Source organism: Coregonus clupeaformis, chromosome 8 (assembly GCF_020615455.1).
Source record: "Coregonus clupeaformis isolate EN_2021a chromosome 8, ASM2061545v1, whole genome shotgun sequence".
Taxonomy (NCBI): Eukaryota; Metazoa; Chordata; class Actinopteri; order Salmoniformes; family Salmonidae; genus Coregonus; species Coregonus clupeaformis.
This window is the reverse complement of record NC_059199.1, coordinates 38,554,352-38,574,582: the sequence shown is the minus strand read 5'-3', so window position 1 is coordinate 38,574,582 and position 20,231 is coordinate 38,554,352. Positions and strand designations below refer to the sequence as shown.

Sequence of the window (20,231 nt, the reverse complement as noted above, 5' to 3'; positions counted from 1 at the left end):
ATGACTGCAGCCCTGCAATTATACAGTTGAAGTCGGAAGTTTACATACACTCAGGTTGGAGTCATTAAAACTTGTTTTTCAACCACTCCACAAATTTCTTGTTAACAAACTATAGGTTTGGCAAGTCGGTTAGGACATCTACTTTGTGCATGACACAAGTAATTTTTCCAACAATTGTTTACAGACAAATTATTTCACTTATAATTCACAATTCCAGTGGGTCAGAAGTTTACATATACACTAAGTTGACTGTGCCTTTAAACAGCTTGGAAAATTCCAGAAAATGATGTCATGGCTTTAGAAGCTTCTGATAGACTAATTGACATCATGGGAAAATCAAAATAAATCAGCCAAGACCTCAGAAAAATAATTGTATACCTCCACAAGTCTGGTTCATCCTTGGGAGCAATTTCCAAATGCCTGAAGTTACCACGTTCATCTGTACAAACAATAGTATGCAAGTATAAACACCATGGGACCATGCAGCCGTCATACCGCTCAGGAAGGAGATGCGTTCTGTCTCCTAGAGATAAACGTACTTTGGTGCGAAAAGTGCAAATCAATCCCAGAACAACAGCAAAGGGCCTTGTGAAGATGCTGGAGGAAACAGGTACAAAAGTATCTATATTCACAGTAAAACGAGTCCTATATCGACATAACCTGAAAGGCCGCTCAGCAAGGAAGAAGCCACTGCTCCAAAACCGCCATAAAAAAGCCAGACAAAGATCGTACTTTTTGGATAAATGTCCTCTGGTTTGATGAAACAAAAATAGAACTGTTTGGCCATAATGACCATGGTTATGTTTGGAGGAAAAAGGGTGTTGCTTGCAAGCCGAAGAACACCATCCCAACCGTGAAGCACGGGGATGGCAGCATCATGCTGTGGGGGTGCTTTGCTGCAGGAGTGACTGGTGCACTTCACAAAATAGATGGCATCATGAGGAAGGAAAATATTGTGGATATATTGAAGCAACATCTCAAGACATCAGTCAAGAAGTTAAAGCTTGGTCGCAAATGGGTCTTCCAAATGGACAATGACCCTAAGCATACTTCCAAAGTTGTGGCAAAATTGCTTAAGGATAACAAAGTCAAGGTATTGGAGTGGCCATCACAAAGCCCTGACCTCAATCCTATAGAAAATGTGTGAGCATAACTGAAAAAGTGTGTGCGAGCAAGGAGGCCTACAAACCTGACTCAGTTACACCAGCTCTGTCAGGAGGAATGGGCCAAAATTCCCCCAACTTATTGTGGGAAGCTTGTGGAAGGCTACCCAAAACGTTTGACCCAAGTTAAACAATTTAAAGGCAATGCTACCAAATACTAATTGAGTGTATGTAAACTTCTGACCCACTGGGAATGTGATGAAAGAAATAAAAGCTGAAATAAATAATTCTCTCTACTTCTCTTTTTACTAGGATTAAATGTCAGGAATTGTGAAAAACTGAGTTTAAATGTATTTGGCTAAGGTTTATGTAAACTTCCGACTTCAACTGTATATAGACAAGCAATATAATTACTTATTTGCCTAAGAGACACTTTCACATGGGGGGCAACTTTAAATGCTTCTAAATAATGATTTATGTATGTGTTTACATGTCCCTGGTCGACCCCGACACAGGCCTCTGTAGCCAACTCTTAGAGCTTACAGGCAGGCTGTGGTGACACAGCTGAATGAATGAAAGCTGTCCAGACAGAGACAGGTCTGGGCCTGAGAAGTCTGCTCTGACAGAGAGAGAGTGTGTTGAAAAGGAAGCGACATGTAAATAGTGAGATGGAGAGAGACTGAGAGATAGAATGATGGAAGGAAGAAGCCGTTGGAATAGATATTGAAGGTGAAATGGAAAAGAGACCAAATATATGGAGAAAGGGAGAAGATGAAGAGAAGTGAGAAGATGAATTTAGGCAGGGTGAAAGAGGGGAGGGATGGAGGAGTGAGACTAGATGGTTGAATCAGGAGAGAGGAGAATGAGAACCGGGGACGTGTCAGAGCTGCCTGGTGAGAGGAGAGAGAAGAGAGAAGAGAGAGAGGGGAGGAGAGCGAGGGAAAGAATAAAGAGAAGAGAGGTGAGAGGAACGATGGAAGAGAGAGAAGAGAGAGGCACTGCAAACGGGATCTCTGAGAAAAGAAAGGCGAGAGTGATGCAGAAAAGAACAGTAGGAGAAATAATTGGGGTGTCTGTTGGTTGTCTGTGTGGTGACAGAGGATACGTTCTGAGTGTTTCCTTCTGTAACACATGATGACAACAGGAATGATCTCATTTTGGGCTGCGTGGTGGAGTCACTGTGGGTAAGGGTGCAAGGCAGACAGTCAGAGGCACAGTAACACCACCTCATTCGTCAAATCTCTGGTTGACACCCAACATTGAAACAACCCACAGCAAAACATCTCTCTCATCCTCCGACAACAATAACACTAACCACAACAACAACACCTATCGAATGATCTCAGGTAGCGGAATCAAATCTCACCTTGATTCATCTATGTTCACAGTTTGTCATCAGAGACTACTCATTGTGATTCTATGGTTTGTGTTTTGTTCCCTGTTCCTAAATCTGTTACAACAACAATACTCTTACAACAACAACAACACAGCATTGTGACCCTATTTGTCTGTGTTTTGTTCCCGGTCTCCAGATCAGTTACCAGGGCATCGAGTCATCCGACCCGGGCATCAACGTACCGGGCCCTCGTCGTACCGTCTCCAAACTGAGGAACGAGACATACCACATGTTCTCTGGCCTGCACCCCGGCACCACCTACCTGGTGTCTGTTAGAGCTCGCACCGCCAAGGGCTTCGGACAGACTGCCCTCACTGAGATCACCACCAACATCTCCGGTGAGGGTCTATGGCATGAGCGCTGACCAACGTCTGGGGGTTAGGGCTGGGGCTGAGAATGAAGCTGAGAATGAGTCTGGGGATAGACTAGAGGGGTTGCTGTGGGTTGTTTGACTTGATGGCTTGTTCCTTGTTCTGTCCTAAGAGATGGGACTGACTCTGTGTAAGCAAAAATGTGATAGGTTCACACAAAGATGTTTCAAAAGCTTACTTTATGTTTTTATTATTTTTCACTCTTTTCACTGCATCAGGATAGCATACATAGTATGGTTCCTGGGTCTTGTTCAAAGAAAATAAGTAATCTTCTCCCACACAGTGAGCTTGCAAAGTATCCCATACCTATTTTTGCACTAATGTTGTAGCCTCACAACCTGCGTCAGAACAAGGCCGGGACCATTTCCAAGCGCAGTGTGTGGGAGCTTTTCAACTTTTCTGAAGCACCTGACAATAGCAGCCCCTGGGTGTCCGATTTGCATTTCTACTTTACTCCCCCCTTTCGTGAGGAATTATAACATTTACTGGGAATTAATGGTCAGTTAGTTGAGTGAGTCACTCTAGAATAAAGATACATCTATTGCACCCTGAGGCTAGTTAATGACCTGTGGCTTTTTCACCCCTTTAAAAGTACAATCTGCAATGGTCACTGCTGTTCAATGGCCATTTAAATTAATGAAGCATTTGGCTGTAAAACAAATGACAGATTGTGGTTTTAAAGTATGAAATAACAGCATGGTGGCGCATGTATGGCTATATAAATCCCTCTGGCTCAGTCCATCTCCTTCACTTTTGTGTGGTTGTATAGGTCTCATCTATTGAGCCACAGTCAGTGCTTGACCCATGACCTGTGAGCTGCTATGGATAAAGTACTGCAACTGTCACCTCTGACCTGTCTCATCTCTCTCTCAGCCTCTCTCTCTACCCTATCCACTTAACTCTATTCACGTCTTTCTCTACCATGCCCTCTTAAACCCACCACGATAAAGGAAAGTGTGTTCTATCCATTGGCCTTCAACCTTGGTCATTGATACATTTACAAAGGCTTGGTTTTTTATCCGGCTGATGAAGGCATTGAATCCAGCCATACTACACAGGTTCTCCAGTTTCTCATTTAAAACACACACAGCGGGATGTGAGCTCTCTATACTGAGTTAGTACTAGCTATGAATGTGTATGTTACACTGTTACTCTGTCTAATATATTTAGGTTTAACCTCAACTGAGTGTACAAAACATTAGGAATACCTTCCTAATATCGAGTTGCACCCCCTTTTGTCCTCAGAGTAGCCTCAATTCGTTGGGGCATGGACTCTACAAGGTGTCGAAAGCGTTCCACAAGGGATGCTGGCTCATGTCGATTCCAATGCTTCCCACAGTTGTGTCAAGTTGACTGGATTTCCTTTGGGTGGTGGACCATTCTTGATACACACGGGAAACTGTTGAGCGTGAAACTCAGCAGCGTTGCAGTTCTTGACACACTCAAACCGGTGCACCTGGCACCTACTACCATACCCTGCTCAAAGACACTTAAATATGTTGTCTTGCTCATTCACCCTCTGAATGGCACACATACACAATCCATGTCTCAATTGTCTAAAGGCTTAAAAATCCTGCTTTAACCTGTCTCCTCCCCTTCATCTACACTGATTGAAGTGGATTTAACAAGTGACATCAATAAGGGATCATAGCTTTCACCTGGAATCACCTGGTCTGGTCATGGAAAGTAATGTTTTGTATACTTAATGTATAATGCAGGACTGCCCAGGCATGAGCCAGCTGTGTACATGCGTGAATGCTCTCATACGTGTGTGTGTGTATGAGTACATTTTTGAATGAGGTGTATATGAGTACATGTACACTCTTAGAAAAAAGGGTTCCAAAAGGATTCTTCGGCTGTCCCCATAGGATAACCCTTTTAGGTTCCATGTAGAACCATTTTTGGTTCCCAAAAGGGTTCTACCTGAAACCAAAAAGGGTTCTTCAAAGGGTTCTCCTATGGGTACAGCCAAAGAACCCTTTTAGCACCTTTGTTTCTAAGAGTGTACATTGATATTCTAACAACACCAGGTAGACTCCGTGATATGAGTAAACAATTTCCGCAACAACTAAGAGTGTTGAAGCGCGAGGCTCAACTTCTCCGCTGTTTTGGTGCCCTGGCTACCACGCTGTGAACAGCGTGAAGAGAACCCGTGCACGTGTGACTGTGAAGTCTTGCATCCTTTAATTTCAGAGGCTGTTGGTTTAACTGATTATTAATCATCTTTCTTTACTATGAAAGCTCATGTTTTTTATTGGCTGGCTGCTCCTTTGCTAATTGTCTTCTAACAGTAAACAGAGACGGGAACACAATGCTGTGTGTGTGTGTGTGTGTGTGTGTGTGTGTGTGTGTGTGTGTGTGTGTGTGTTCCCTGTAGATGGAAGCTCACCACAGTATGTTCCAGTCTGCAGTCCTGTTCAAGGGGGTGTGGCTGTGAGAAGTGTTCTAATTACAGGGGATTCTTATCGTCCCTGTGAATAACTATGGGAATGTCCTGCAGCTGAGTTTTATCCCATTCCTGTGTTATATATGATTTTGTATTGTTACTTACTCCCTCATTTTATATCTCTCTCTTTGTCTCTTTCTCTCTCACACCCACACTCACCTTCTCCCCCTCTCCTCCATCATCTCTCCCCCCCCTCTTCCTACCCCCTCTCTCCTCCTCTCTCAGCCCCAGTGTTTGACTATGAGGACGTGCCAGCCCCACTCAGTGAGTCAGAGAGCACCATCACGGTGCTGTTGAGACCAGCGCTGGGCAGAGGAGCACCAGTCAGGTACAGTCACATTACAAATCACAGTAATAGGCCTCACACAACTGTCACTGATGTCTACCACTAGATCACTGTAGCACTTGAATAACAAGAATGTTATGAATAAACATGTCATTACTATTTGATTTGTGTTTCTTATGTTATTACACCTTTTTATTTAAGCAGGAAGTGTCTTTGTGAACTTTTTTTTTACAAGGGTGACCATAAAGGGGCAATCCATAGTTGAAACAATAATAAAGCATTCTCCCTACCACTGTTTCGGTATAAAGCTGAGGGATGGGCCTGGCAAAATGTAAACACTCTCAAATTCATAGACCGAGCTATGGATGCAAGGACTGACCATCCATTATATAAAAAATATAGTTTTAACCTTGTTTTGAGGCTATAGAGGGTTACTTTGTTTACAAACATTGACATAAAAAAACAAGCGTATATTTTGGGTTCTGGTGGGGTACGACAGTTGAACTAAGCTCATGAGGCATTTATAAATTATATTCTTCAAGAATCAATGGTTACATATAACTGATTTACAAGTCCAAAAATGGATGTAGCTACTGCAGATTTCCCCTTTAAGATGGCCAGTTGTTTCCAGCGTAGTTATCACCTATCAGTCTGATGTCATCCCTCTCCCCCCAGTGCGTACCAGGTGGTGGTAGTAGAAGAGGACGGTACCAGGCGGGTCAGGAGGAGCAGGAGGGAGCTGGGTAGCGGGTCAGACTGTTTCCCTGTGCCAGCGTCCCAGGTGGAGGCTCAGTCTAAGGGGGCTCCCCACTACTACACGGCTGAGCTGCCCCCCTCCAGTCTCCCTGAGGCCACTCCGTTCACAGTAGGGGACAACCACACCTATAACGGCTACTGGAACACTCCCCTGGACCCCTCCAAGAACTATCTGGTCTTCTTCCAGGCTATAAGCAACTTCAGAGGGGTGAGTTTATAGACCTGTCAATAAAGCCAGAGTCAAGTCTGGAGTCTTTGTCAAACATGCCATAGGAGTAGGCAAGACAGCACAAACAGATCAGAAGGACCAGACTAAACTACAGTCCTTTCGGACAAATCAAGTGTTATTGAATTGAGAAGGTAACACTGTGGCTGTAGGAGAGAAGATCTTCAGCTCTGAAACTCATGCTGTTTTGGCCCATCTTTCTTTCTTTCTTTCTTTCTTTCTTTCTTTCTTTCTTTCTTTCTTTCTTTCTTTCTTTCTTTCTTTCTTTCTTTCTTTCTTTCTTTCTTTCTTTCTTTCTTTCTTTCTTTCTTTCTTTCTTTCTTTCTTTCTTTCTTTCTTTCTTTCTTTCTTTCTTTCTTTCTTTCTTTCTTTCTTTCTTTCTTTCTTTCTTTCTTTCTTTCTTTCTTTCTTTCTTTCTTTCTTTCTTTCTTTCTTTCTTTCTTTCTTTCTTTCTTTCTTTCTTTCTTTCTTTCTTTCTTTCTTTCTTTCTTTCTTTCTTTCTTTCTTTCTTTCTTTCTTTCTTTCTTTCTTTCTTTCTTTCTTTCTTTCTTTCTTTCTTTCTTTCTTTCTTTCTTTCTTTCTTTCTTTCTTTCTTTCTTTCTTTCTTTCTTTCTTTCTTTCTTTCTTTCTTTCTTTCTTTCTTTCTTTCTTTCTTTCTTTCTTTCTTTCTTTCTTTCTTTCTTTCTTTCTTTCTTTCTTTCTTTCTTTCTTTCTTTCTCTCTCTCAGAGCCTGCTGTCAAAGAGGAAAGTCTGAAATAGATAATAAGGGAAAGTAGTGGGCCAGGTGCTGTTTAAATCATAATGCCCACTCAGAGAGAGTCACAGGGCAGAACTGGTCAAACACGTGCTTCCTAAGTGGTTGCTAGGATGCAGTAGGGGTAAAGCTCAACAGGTTAGAAGGCTGTAGCTAAGGATAACGCTCCATAGGTTGTAACGCTGGTATGACTAACATCCCTTGGCTGTAAGGTCAAGGACTTACCCTCAGTGTGCGTCTGTCCTCTGAATCACGCAATGACTCAATCTCTTGTGTGTCTCAACTATTGATCATTAAAGCTAATACTAAACCCTTTGACGTCAGTGGCTTGCATTTCCAATGACTCCTCCCTTTAAACCCAATTAAATGTGTTTTTTGGTGTGTGTGTGTGTGTATCAATATGACTGTGGTGTTCTTATAGTTGAATGTTTACCTACCTCTTAGAGGATTCTTAGCCACCACTCTATTCCATCCTGACACAGCAGCTCATAACAACATTGGAATATTCTATTTCATGTATATTATTGTTTCTCTGTCTGCCCTGCGAGCAGTTTTATCTCAATCTGTTTATAAAACTTCTCTATTCGACTCAGCCTGGACTTGCGATGAGTGTGTGTGTGTTTGCTGGCTCTGCAAAAAGGGGTAAGCACATTATTTTTTGACAATTATTCAGGATAATTAGCTGTAGATTTCCAGAACCATGGCTCTGAGAGCTGCTGCTGCCACTGAATGGAACTGTAATTGCTTTGATGGATGTCTTTACTGGAGCTTGAAAGACAGCAAGATTGGTGCAATCAGTTCTTTAGAAAACACAGAAGTGCACAGACACATACCCACACACACACACATCACAAACACACACACATACTAGGTACACCACCCCGTTCATGCTCCTACAGACAGTGAGTCACGTGGCCGTGGCTTGCTATATAAAGCAGGCAGACAGGCATCGAGGCATTCAGTTACTGTTCGATTGAACGTTAGAATGGGGAAAGAGTGACCTAAGCGACTTTGAGTATGGTATGATTGTTGGTGCCAGGCGCACCGGTTCCAGTATCTCAGAACCGGCTAGCCTCCTGGGCTTTTCATGCATGACAGTGTCTAGGGTTTACCGAGAATGGTGCGACAAACAAAAAACATCCAGTCAGCTGCAGTCCTGTGGGCGAAAACGTTAATAAGAGGTCGAAGGAGAATGGCAAGAATCGTGCAAGCTAACAGGCGGGCCACAAACTGCCAAATAACAGCGCAGTACAACAGTGGTGTGCAGAACGGCATCTCGGAACGCACAACTCATCGGCCCTTGTCCCGGATGGGGTATTGCAGCAGACGACCACACCGTGTTCCACTCCTAGAAGCGGCTCCAGTGGGCACGTGATCACCAACACTGGACAATTGAGGAGTGGAAAAACATTGCCTGGTCCGACGAATCCCGGTTCCTGTTGCGTTATGCTGATGGCAGAGTCAGGATTTGGCATAAGCAGCATGAGTCCATGGCCCCATCCTGCCTGGTGTCAACGGTACAGGCTGGTGGTGTAATGGTGTGGGGAATGTTTTCCTGGCACACGTTAGGTCCCTTGATACCAATTGAGCAACATTTCCATGCCCCAAATAATTCAGGCTTGTTTTGAAGGTTAAGGGGGGTCTGACCTGGTACTAGATGGGTATACCTAATAAATTGGCCACTGAGTGTATATCATCCATCAGTGTCTTTTGCTGTGTGTCCATCACATAGTTTGACAGAATTTCCAGACCAACCTGGCAAAAAACTACTAAAACTACTAAATTGTTTTGATACAAATCATTTGACCCTTTTCCCATTTCTCTGTTGATGCAATATTAAAGATATTGAACAGTGTAGTCAGCTGTGGCCTCTTGAAATGCTACTGTCCACTATCGGATCTGCTGGTTAATTTCCTGTCAAAGTAGTTATCAACCGTCATCATCTTCTGCTACCAGCTACCTGTCACTCAGCCTGTGATATCGGCTAGAAATATTGGCATCATATCTGAGGATCATTCTATAAATAATATCTGAACATAGCAGGCAGGGAGGTGTCATCAGCAGTCAGTAGGATACTATGTCTAAGTCTCAAATGATATTCTGACCAGGGTCAAAAGTAGTGTACCATATAGGGAATAGGGTGCCATTTTGGATCCACTCTGTTTTTATGCCAAAAGGGGCTGTCTCAGAGTCAGGTCAACCTTGACAGAGGACAAGATGACACATTACATATCATCAGGTGGGGCTGTAATAACCTGTGAATTGTGGGTAAATACAACTTTTATCTCCCTGACTAACAGGTTTTCAATTAAAAAAGGCAATTTAGCAGGCGCTGAGGTGAAAGGGTTCTGACTCCAATCTCAGAGCCCAGATTAGATTAGCATAATTGCACCCCTTGTATAAAACCTGATTTATCATGCGCTAATCTTAATTTGATAATGTGTCTCTGGTATCGCTGTGATGGGCTTTGGGGGGGTTGGCGTGTGTGCATACGTGTGTGTGTGTGTAATGGGTTGGGTGGGCCATGGGACCGGAGGTTGTTGATGAGAACAGAGGACAGGTCACTCACAATCACATTAAAATTAGATGTCATTTGCTTTCTTCCCTGACTGAGTTTTTTAATGAGCTAGTTTGCTCTTTACAACACAAAGGGGGACTCGGTGACTAAGACACACACACGCTCTGACACCTGTTCTATGCTTATAAAATGGATGTTTGATGTGTTTTATTTTGGTTGTGGTTATCCCATGCTAATGAACCTCCCATTCTTGTTTCAGGAGACGAGAATGAACTGTATCCGGATTGCCCGTAAAGGTACGTTCAGATCTTTCCCTTCTTCTTTTATCTTCATCATTGAGAGGCATGTATTGAGAAATAGACTACATAAGAATGCTTCCTGGCAAAGCAGTGTTTACATGTTGTGTACTTCATGATGTTTTGAGAGAGAGAGAGAGAGAGAGAGAGAGAGAGAGAGAGAGAGAGAGAGAGAGAGAGAGAGAGAGAGAGAGAGAGAGAGAGAGAGAGAGAGAGAGAGAGAGAGAGAGAAGAGAGAGAGAGAGAGAGAGAGAGAGAGAGAGAGAGAGAGAGAGAGAGAGAGAGAGAGAGAGAGAGAGAGAGAGAGAGAGAGAGAGAGAGAGAGAGAGAGAGAGAGAGAGAGAGAGAGAGAGAGAGAGAGAGAGAGAGAGAGAGAGAGAGAGAGAGAGAGAGAGAGACTATAGAAATGTGATTCCTTCACATTCTGTACTCCCTTATTTGAAGCATCCTGACATCAAGAGCGCACTAGAGAAGGAAGCCTTGTAGACATTGGATTCTTTCCTCTCCCTACTGTCTCTCTCTCTCTCCCTGCACTCTCTCTGTTATTTGAAATCGTCCTGACATCAAAGGGTCTCTCCTCGCCATTGTCTGCTGGCACTACACACCACCATGGCAGAGGAGCTGTGTGTGTACAGAGGAGGGTTCTCAGAAGCATATTTATAATACCCTTAATTTGATACGTGGCGTTGACAGGGTGGCATGGTGGAGGGAGGAAGAGAGAGAGGAGAGATTGGTGCTGTTCCAGAGGAGGGAGGGTACACTGGCATTTATTTATTTTTCACTCTCCCTCTCACTCTCCCTCTCACTCTCCCTCTCACTCTCACACACATTCGTCCTCTCTTTGCTTGTCTTATTGTCTGTCTGTCTGTCCGCTTCTTCTCTCACTCTCTCATTATACAACCTTTCTTTATCTCTCTCTAACATGCCCACACACATGCACACATATAACATTTTCCTCTCTCACATTTATTTTCCTCTCTCTCTCCCTCTCTCATTCTGTGACTGCATAATGAAAGGATAGGGCTTATGTCAAGTGTGAAGCAGGGAGACCAAGAAACGGGCCGCTACCGCTTAAGGCGTTGTTTTTTTCTGGAGGCAAGCCGAAGTTCGGAGCCGAAGTCTACGCCTCTTCGTCGATGATTGGTCAGCAGAGAGACAACTAGTTTTCATGCTAATTTCTTCTGTGGAAAATATTGCACCAAAATCTTAGTTAGATGTAAAATTGCGCGACTAAGATCTCTTCGGCAAAAATGTCAAAATTAATGACAGATTTCTTGAGTTAATTTAGATTAATTCTGACTATTTTGAGGAAGTGTATACTGGCAACGGCGTCTCAAAATGGACAAACAGTACTATTGCTGCTTTTTTCTAGTTTTTCAAGCGAAGGTCTTTTAAGGGAGTACGCAAGCACACTCGTTCAGTTCGGCTAGCCGCCAGCCGAACTGAAGCATGCTGATGCCTTTAGATGACTAGCGTCACACCTCAGGTGTTCCGGACTGACACCAGCACAATATCTGATTAATTAAATTAATTACTAAGACTGGCAGATGAAGATTAAATGTGTGTCCTCTCCAGCACTCCACATTTCTTTCCTCCCTCCATCCTAATATTTTTTTCACACACATTCTCTCATACATTCTCTCTCCTCTTACTCTCTCTCCCTCCACCTTTCCTCCATCCCTCCCTCACTGCCTCACAGCAGCAGAAAGTTTTAGTGGTCTAAACTTTTCCATGGCAATGTGCTTCCTACAGCAGGAGTCAATAAGAACACAGTGACTCATCTGTGCACACACACACACACACACACACACACACACACATATTAATAAAGTGGACTTGGAGGCCGAAGAGAGAGCCAGCTACAGAGCCAGAGCTACACTCATCTGCAATCTAGATTTCAGCAGGCCACACTCTTTTCCTGAACAGGCTTTTAATGCTCAGGCAAAATTACCCAGTGTGCTGACAAAATATTATGCCTTAGTAGGTGGGAGAGAAGAGAACATGGATGATGTTCAAATTGGTTGTGCTGTAGCTGAGAGAGAGAGAGAGAGAGAGAGAGAGAGAGAGAGAGAGAGAGAGAGAGAGAGAGAGAGAGAGAGAGAGAGAGAGAGAGAGAGAGAGAGAGAGAGAGAGAGAGAGAGAGAGAGAGAGAGAGAGAGAGAGAGAGAGAGAGAGAGAGAGAGAGAGAGAGAGAGAGAGAGAGAGAGAGAGAGAGAGAGAGAGAGAGAGAGAGAGAGAGAGAGAGAGAGAGAGAGAGAGAGAGAGAGAGAGAGAGAGAGAGAGAGAGAGAGAGAGAGAGAGAGAGAGAGAGAGAGAGAGAGAGAGAGAGAGAGAGAGAGATTTTTAAAATGGTAAGTGAGCTGAAAGAGAGAGGACCACATCCAACTGAAGGGATAGAAGGATGGATGGTGAAAAGAGGTAGATAATTGGTTTTAGCTTTGTGCGTCCAGTGATGGACCATTTCATTCACCCTCCTTTTTGTTTACCCATCAGAGAGAAGACTTTTAATTAAGCGAATGCTCGCAGGAGTTCAGGATCATAATTCTTAACCAATTCTGTCTCTAGTCGGCAATAAACACTTCTGGAAAACGACACCACGGGAGCTCTAAATTCATCATGAGAGAGATTTCATGCTTTTATAGCTCTGATGGAAATGTAGAGACACAACGAACGTGGTGAGACTGTGACATATGTGCATAGAAAATGGTTGACTGAATGAACATCCAGCTAGCTATTAGCTGAGGTAACTGATGTGTTTTCTAAACTCATGTAGGCCAAGTCTGTCCCACTGTCCACTCTGGCTACACCAACTGTTGCTGGTTAGTTAGCGGCTTAAAAGCTTCCTCCTTATCCAAGCCTGTTACCTATTATGGAACATAGTCAGGGACAAAGGCAGAGCTGCACTTCACGACCATGCGTTCTCTCTTCCTCTTTCTGCATATCTCCCTCCCCCCTCCCCCCTCTCTCCATATCTCCCTTCCCCTCTCTCTCCCCCTCCCTCCCTTCCCTCTCTGCTAGTGTATTCACCCAGGTGGATATAATACCCAGTGTCAGTGTGAGAGGGATAATAACCTGCTTTTACTCTGATAACCCGGCTCACCATGGCTTCCTGTCTTTCGGACTATCACAACATCTCTGTACCTCCGTTGGGATTAACAGAAGAAAGAAAAAAATGTGAACTAGACTGTAGCCTTCCTACTCTAGCACCTGATATTTTGATCTCTGCTCGTCATCAGTATATTGATTGTTATTGTACAGAGCTGAACCTTGTCAAATCTGGTTGTGTGCCTTTTCTACAGGATGCTTGGCTTCTGTATGGTCTAGTGTAGGGACTAGGGAGAGGAGGCTAACTAGGTTTGCTGTTTGTCGGAGTCTGATCACCCGAACCCTGAGTTCTTAAGAGCTAAGGCCTTTGCTCAGCAGGCTAATACAGTCTTGTGGCATACAGAAGACTATTACTCTAGCTTGTCTCTCTCTCCCCCGTGTCACTCCCCTGTAGCTGCCTGTGAGGACCATAAGAGGGGTCTGTTCAGCGGGCTTTAGTTCAGCGGGCTAACACAGTGTTGTCTCTCCCCTGTAGCTGCCTGTAAGGACCATAAGAGGGCCCTGGAGGTGTCCCAACATGCAGAGGACATGGGTCTGATCCTGGGGGCCTGTGCTGGGGGACTGGTGGTCCTCATTCTGCTGCTAGGGGCCATCGTCATCGTCGTCAAGAAGGGGTAAGTGGAGGGGTGGGGGTATGGGTGAGTGGAGGGTTGTGTGTGGTGGGTGGATGGGTGGGATGTGTGTGTAAAGGTGATTCTGATCGTTGAGGTGGTCCAGAGAGGGGCCTATCTTTGGCTGTCTCTTAGCTCCTGTAAGTCGCTCTGGATAAGAGCGTCTGCTAAATGACTAAAATGTAAATGTAAAATGTGACTAAATATATCCTATTAGGGAAGGCATTTCTCTATCACCTCTTGGCAGGCTTAGTCCAACTCAATTCAATTAGGAGTTAGGCAGGTAATGGGGAGTATATTACTTCCAGAACTGTACACATGGCAGGGTATTATTTGTGAGACATGGTGCAGTTATAGTTGCCAAGCTTTTTCCGTAAAACTACTTTTTTTTATTGGCTGCAGCACAGAAACTCTAACATATACTCCAGCATCATTGGCCAAGTTCCACCAGGAAATACTGTTTGGCAGAACTGTACTCTCCTCTCCTCCTTTATTCCTCTTCTCTCCCCCTTTCCGCTTCTCCTCTGCCGTTATATTAGGAGAATAACGATCAGTGTGTAATATTTCATCAAGGCACATGATATTCCATTGCCCTTTCAAGTCAAAGCAGATATACAGTGGCTTGCGATAGTATTCACCCCCCTTGGCATTTTTCCTATTTTGTTGCCTTACAACCTGGAATTAAAATAGATTTTTTGGGGGCTTGTGTCATTTGATTTACGCAACATGCCTACCACTTTGAAGATGCAAAATATTTTTTATTGTGAAACAAACAAGAAATAAGACAAAAAAACACAAAACTTGAGCGTGCATAACTATTCACCCCCCCAAATTCAATACTTTGTAGAGCCACCCTTTGCAGCAATTACAGCTGCAAGTCTCTTGGGGTATGTCTCTATAAGCTTGGCACATCTAGCCACTAGGATTTTCTCCCATTCTTCAAGGCAAAACTGTTCCAGCTCCTTCATGTTGGATGGGTTCCGCTGGTGTACAGCAATCTTTAAGTCATACCACAGATTCTCAATTGGATTGAGGTCTGGGCTTTGACTAGGCCATTCCAAGACATTTAAATGTTTCCCCTTAAACCACTCGAGTGTTGCTTTAGCATTATGCTTAGGGTCATTGTCCTGCTGGAAGGTGAACCTCCGTCCCAGTCTCAAATCTCTGGAAGACTAAAACAGGTTTCCCTCAAGAATGTCCCTGTATTTAGCGCCATCCATCATTCCTTCAATTCTGACCAGTTTCCCAGTCCCTGCCGATGAAAAACATCCCCACAGCATGATGCTGGGTTGGTGTTCTCGGGGTGATGAGAGGTGTTGGGTTTGCGCCAGACATAGCGGTTTCCTTGATGGCCAAAATTATCCATATGTTTGGGGAGTCTCCCACATGGCTTTTGGCAAACACCAAACATCTTTGCTTATTTTTTTCTTTAAGCAATGTCTTTTTTCTGACCACTCGTCCGTAAAGCCCAGCTCTGTGGCGTGTACGGCTTAAAGTGGTCCTATGGACAGATCTCCAATCTCCACTGTGGAGCTTTGCAGCTCCTTCAGGGTTATCTTTGGTCTCTTTGTTGCCTCTCTGATTAATGCCCTCCTTGCCTGGTCCGTGAGTTTTGGTTGGTGGCCCTCTCTTGGCAGGTTTGTTGTGGTGCCATATTCTTTCCATTTTTTAATAATGGATTGAATGGTGCTCCATGTGATGTTAAAAGTGTCGGATATTTTTTTCATTACCCAACCCTGATCTGTACTTCTCCTCAACTTTGTCCCTGACCTGTTTGGAGAGCTCCTTGGCTTTCATGGTGCCGCTTGCTTGGTGGTGCCCCTTGCATAGTGGTGTTGCAGACTCTGGGGCCTTTCAGAACAGTGTGACAGATCATGTGACACTTAGATTGCACACAGGTGGACTTTATTTAACTAATTATGTGACTTCTGAAGGTAATTGGTTGCACCAGATCTTATTTAGGGGCTTCATAGCAAAGGGGGTGAATACATATGCACGCACCACTTTTCTGTTATTAATTTATTAGAATTTTTTGAAACAAGTAATTTTTTTTCATTTCACTTCACCAACTGGAACTATTTTGTGTATGTCCATTACATTAAATCCAAATAGAAATCCATTTAAATTACAGGTTGTAATGCAACAAAATAGGAAAAACGCCAAGGGGGATGAATACTTTTGCAAGGCATTTTAGTAGCAGCATCTGGGTTGGTGTGCAGTGCATGGTGAGCACAGTGACTATGGCTGAGCCATTCATTGGAGAGGAAGGTTGTTGCTGCCTTTCGGATAGAATTACCACCTCAGGTTTTCGCATGATGAAGGGAGAGTAGCTGGGATACACGTCAGAGAAGCAGGGTTGGACGTCACAGGGAGAAGAGTGCTAGAGACCAAAAAACTGTTGATTATGTAAACACAATGGAAACCAGCCAAACAACCACTAGTAGAACGTCGAGCTAACTGTACCTTGGTTGATAACTGTATGTGTACCTGTTCTCCCTGGCATATTATTAATTTAAGCAATCTATTTAGCTAGGAACCCAGTCAATGTCACAGTTGTACTACATGTTATCTGCTGCTCCATGGTCGCTTGCCTTGCCACAATTAATATACAGGTAATAGAACATTGGGCCACCACGAGCCGCCAGAACAGCTTCAATGTACCTTGGCATAGATTCTACAAGCATCTGGAATTCTATTGGAAGGATGCGACACCATTCTTCCACAAGAAATTCCAACATTTGGTGTTTTGTTGTTGATGGTGGTGGAAAACGCTGTCTCAGGCGCCACTCCAAAATCTGTTATAGTGTTCAATTGGGTTGAGATCTGGTGACTGAGACAGCCATGCCATATGGTTTACATTATTTTCATGCTCATCAAACCATTCAGTGACCACTCGTGCCCTGTGGATGGGGGCATTGTCATTGATGGGGGCATAGCCATGGTAGCCAAAATAATGGCCCTGCCCAGCATTTTTATACATGACCCTAAGCATTATGGGATGTTCATTGTTTAATTAACTCAGGAAGCGCCTGCTTTCAATATACTTTGTATCCCTCATATAAATACCTGTACATTTCAACATTTAATAATGGACATTTTCACTAACCATGGCCCCTCCTTTCACCTCTCTTTTTTTTTCTCTTCACTCTCTCTCTCCTCCTTTCTCCTCCTCCTTTCTCCATGCTAATCAGAAGGGACTTCTATTCTTACTCTTACTACCCGTAAGTGACTCCTCCCTAGTCTCTCCCTCCACCCTTTCATTCTGGTGCAATCTTCACCTGCTTGCCCTCTGTAGTCCTGGAAGGTGACACTTATAGGAGATAAGCATCTCCTCCACCTCATCCTCTATATACCTCTCCTGTCCCTTATTTCTCTCACTCTTTCTCTCACTCTCTCTCTCTTTCTGGGCAACCTGCTACTATCACAAAATGTTCCTTTATCTCCCTCTTCTCGACTCAATCTCTTATTTTTTCCCTTCATTCCAATTTCTCATCTCCTTGATCTTAACCCTCCTCTTTCCACTGGTTTCCCCTCTCCTTGCTATCTCCTTATTTCAATCTCTCTCTTATTCTTCCCTCCTTTTTCTATTCCCTCTCCTCCTCTCTTCTCCTCTCTTCGCTCTGTCCAGCAGGAGGAAGGTAGCGCTGAACAAGGCGGCCATGTCGTACCGTCAGGAGAAGACCAGGAAGCTAGGTTCTCTGGACTGCAGCATGACAGAGCAGAGCACCTTGCAGCAGGACGAGCGCACCGCTAACTCCTTCATGGACGCCCACGTCTGCAACACACGGAGTAAGAACCAAGAACAGCAAAGAGTACACTAGTCTGTAGGCTGAGAGAGAGAGAGAGAGAGAGAGAGAGAGAGAGAGAGAGAGAGAGAGAGAGAGAGAGAGAGAGAGAGAGAGAGAGAGAGAGAGAGAGAGAGAGAGAGAGAGAGAGAGAGAGAGAGAGAGAGAGAGAGAGAGAGAGAGAGAGAGAGAGAGAGAGAGAGAGAGAGAGAGAGAGAGAGAGAGAGAGAGAGAGAGAGAGAGAGAGAGAGAGAGAGAGAGAGAGAGAGAGAGAGAGAGAGAGAGAGAGAGAGAGAGAGAGAGAGAGAGAGAGAGAGAGAGAGAGAGAGAGAGAGAGAGAGAGAAACTAGTACTCTGTAGGCTAACTCTGTGCCTCCTACAACAATTACAATCTGTATGCTAGCCCTGAGAGGGAGGGAGGGAGAGCAGCTGAAGGCGGGCTCAATACAATGATCCGGCTATGCAGAGGCATGTTCTCTACTCCCTGCACCACAGAATACACCCTGCTACAAGTACGCTAGCTAGGCTACAATCTGTGCCCTCTATACATACACTGTCAAGTACACTAATGTGTAGACTCTGTGCCACCTAGTATACACACACTGTCAAGTACAACAAGTGCACTCTCTAGGCTACAGCCTGTTCACTCTGTGCCCTGAATACACACACTGCTAAGATAAAGTACCATCTTCAGTTTCCCAGACTTTCTAGTTGTGTTTACTTCTCTGTGAATATCCATCCTCCTTTCTCTCTCTCTCTCTCTCTCTCTCTCTCTCTCTCTCTGTGTCTCTCTCTCTCTGTCTGTCTGTCTGTCTGTCTGTCTCCTCTCTAACGATTTAAATATTATGTTGTGCCAGTCAACACATTCATACAATATGTCTCCATAGTGATACATGCTTTTCCTTGAGCTGCCTGATAGACTGAGCAGAGTGTCAGTTGAGTGGGTGTTGTGTTGAGCAGGTGGAGGTTGGCCTTCAGTCACTCACTGAGCCACATGCTTTAGTAAAATAACATATACTGGCACCTATATAACATATGTGATGGTTAACAAGTGTGTGTGTGTATGTTTGTGTCCATCTTTGTGTCTATGTCTGTGTATCCATGTTTGTGTGTCTGGTGTGCGTGCCGTGTTAATGCGTGTGTCTCTCCTCTAGATGAACAGAGGAGTTCAGTGAACGAGTCCAGCAGTCTGTTGGGTGGTTCCCCTCGACGCCACTGTCGTAGGAAGAGCTCTCCATACCACACGGGTCAACTTCACCCCGCGGTCAGGGTGGCAGACCTCCTTCAACACATCAACCAGATGAAGACTGGAGAGGGATATGGCTTCAAACAGGAGTATGAGGTGAGAGGACGGACGGAGGGAGGGAGGGAGGGAGAGGGTGGAAGGGGAAGATGGAGGGGGAGAGAGAGAGAGAGAGTAAGGAATGAAGATGGAATGTGGGTGTAGCATCCTTTGCAATTTAATGATGTAATTTTGGAGGCAGAAGGCATTTTAATACAGTTTCTCATCTCTGAGTCCAATGGTTATGTGTTCAGTAGGCTACTGCTGAAGGCTTATTTTAATAAGCAGCACTCAATGTAAAGCTATAGTAGCTGTTTTATACCATCTCTCAATGTAAAGCTATTTCATTCTTCTCGTATCTCTTTCAGATCTATTTATATTTCTACCAAGAGTATATTAATGAAATGGCTTTCAAAAAACATTTTCTATTCTCTTTGTGATTTACTACAAAATCCCTCTATTCACCCGGTAGCATTTAGCTTGTATTTGTACCTGAATCCAAACCTCCAGGATTCCAGATGCACTTTTCGATTCATTAATCCCACCCCCTGAGGGCCCAACAAATTCCCCCTTCTAAAATCAATACCATGGTTGCTTTTTCACTCCTCCGTCGCTTTTACTCTCCTCCCTTCTCGCTCCCTCAGTCGCTCCTGTCTGTCGCCTGGAGAAATAAAGGAGATGAAGGAGAGATCAGTGAGAGACTGGTGTGTGTGTGTGTGTGTGTGTGTGTGTGTGTGCACGTGCATACGTGCGTGTGATGTGTGTATCAGTGTGAGAATGGCTGTAGGACTTCATAACCCTTATTTCCCACTGGGCTGCTGAGGCGGCCATTGATCAGGCATGCCGCAAAGGACTGTGGGGGTTTATAAATGGCACTACAGGGTTTGTGACTGGCTCAGATAGAACAAGGCTGAAGTCAGATAGCCATAACCAGATTACAACCAACTGGTAGACTGTCAGGTTAGATCCAATCCTCTTCATTCTCCTCAGGGCTTCTGCCCAGCAGGCAAAACTGGTTGAAAGGATGTAATTACAAACCAGATTACAACAATGATTTATATACATCATTGGATTAGAACCAGTTGACGTCATTTCAACCAGCTACGCCTGCTAGGTATATGTTCAGCCTCAGGGCTTCAGGGGAGATAAAGAACATTGATTGAAACAAAGAGAATTTCATTCTGACGATCAGCAGCTGAGACCCTGGTGCATGATAGTGGCGTGCTAAAAAAAAGGATGTCTATGGATTGGTTCACTGTAAGTCAGGCTCTACTGTGAGGACAGTGAGAAGGAGAA

The 20,231-nt window shown here is 44.2% G+C and overlaps 1 protein-coding gene across 12 annotated transcripts in view; it reads left to right on the top strand.

Moving 5' to 3' along the window:
- The window catches only part of LOC121571935 (receptor-type tyrosine-protein phosphatase U-like), a 234,528-nt gene that overhangs the window by 179,325 nt on the left and 34,972 nt on the right, over positions 1-20,231 (top strand). For 10 of the 12 annotated variants that reach the window (XM_045221999.1, XM_045221997.1, XM_045221998.1 and 7 more), the window contains exons 11-18: positions 2,636-2,837; positions 5,542-5,644; positions 6,278-6,566; positions 10,116-10,152; positions 13,733-13,871; positions 17,060-17,089; positions 17,497-17,657; positions 18,808-18,995. In XM_045221999.1, coding sequence (XP_045077934.1) covers positions 2,636-2,837; positions 5,542-5,644; positions 6,278-6,566; positions 10,116-10,152; positions 13,733-13,871; positions 17,060-17,089; positions 17,497-17,657; positions 18,808-18,995 — 1,149 coding nt within the window. The remainder of the gene's footprint in view (positions 1-2,635; positions 2,838-5,541; positions 5,645-6,277; positions 6,567-10,115; positions 10,153-13,732; positions 13,872-17,059; positions 17,090-17,496; positions 17,658-18,807; positions 18,996-20,231) is intronic. The other 2 variants (XM_045222000.1, XM_045221993.1) reach the window with 1 other exon arrangement.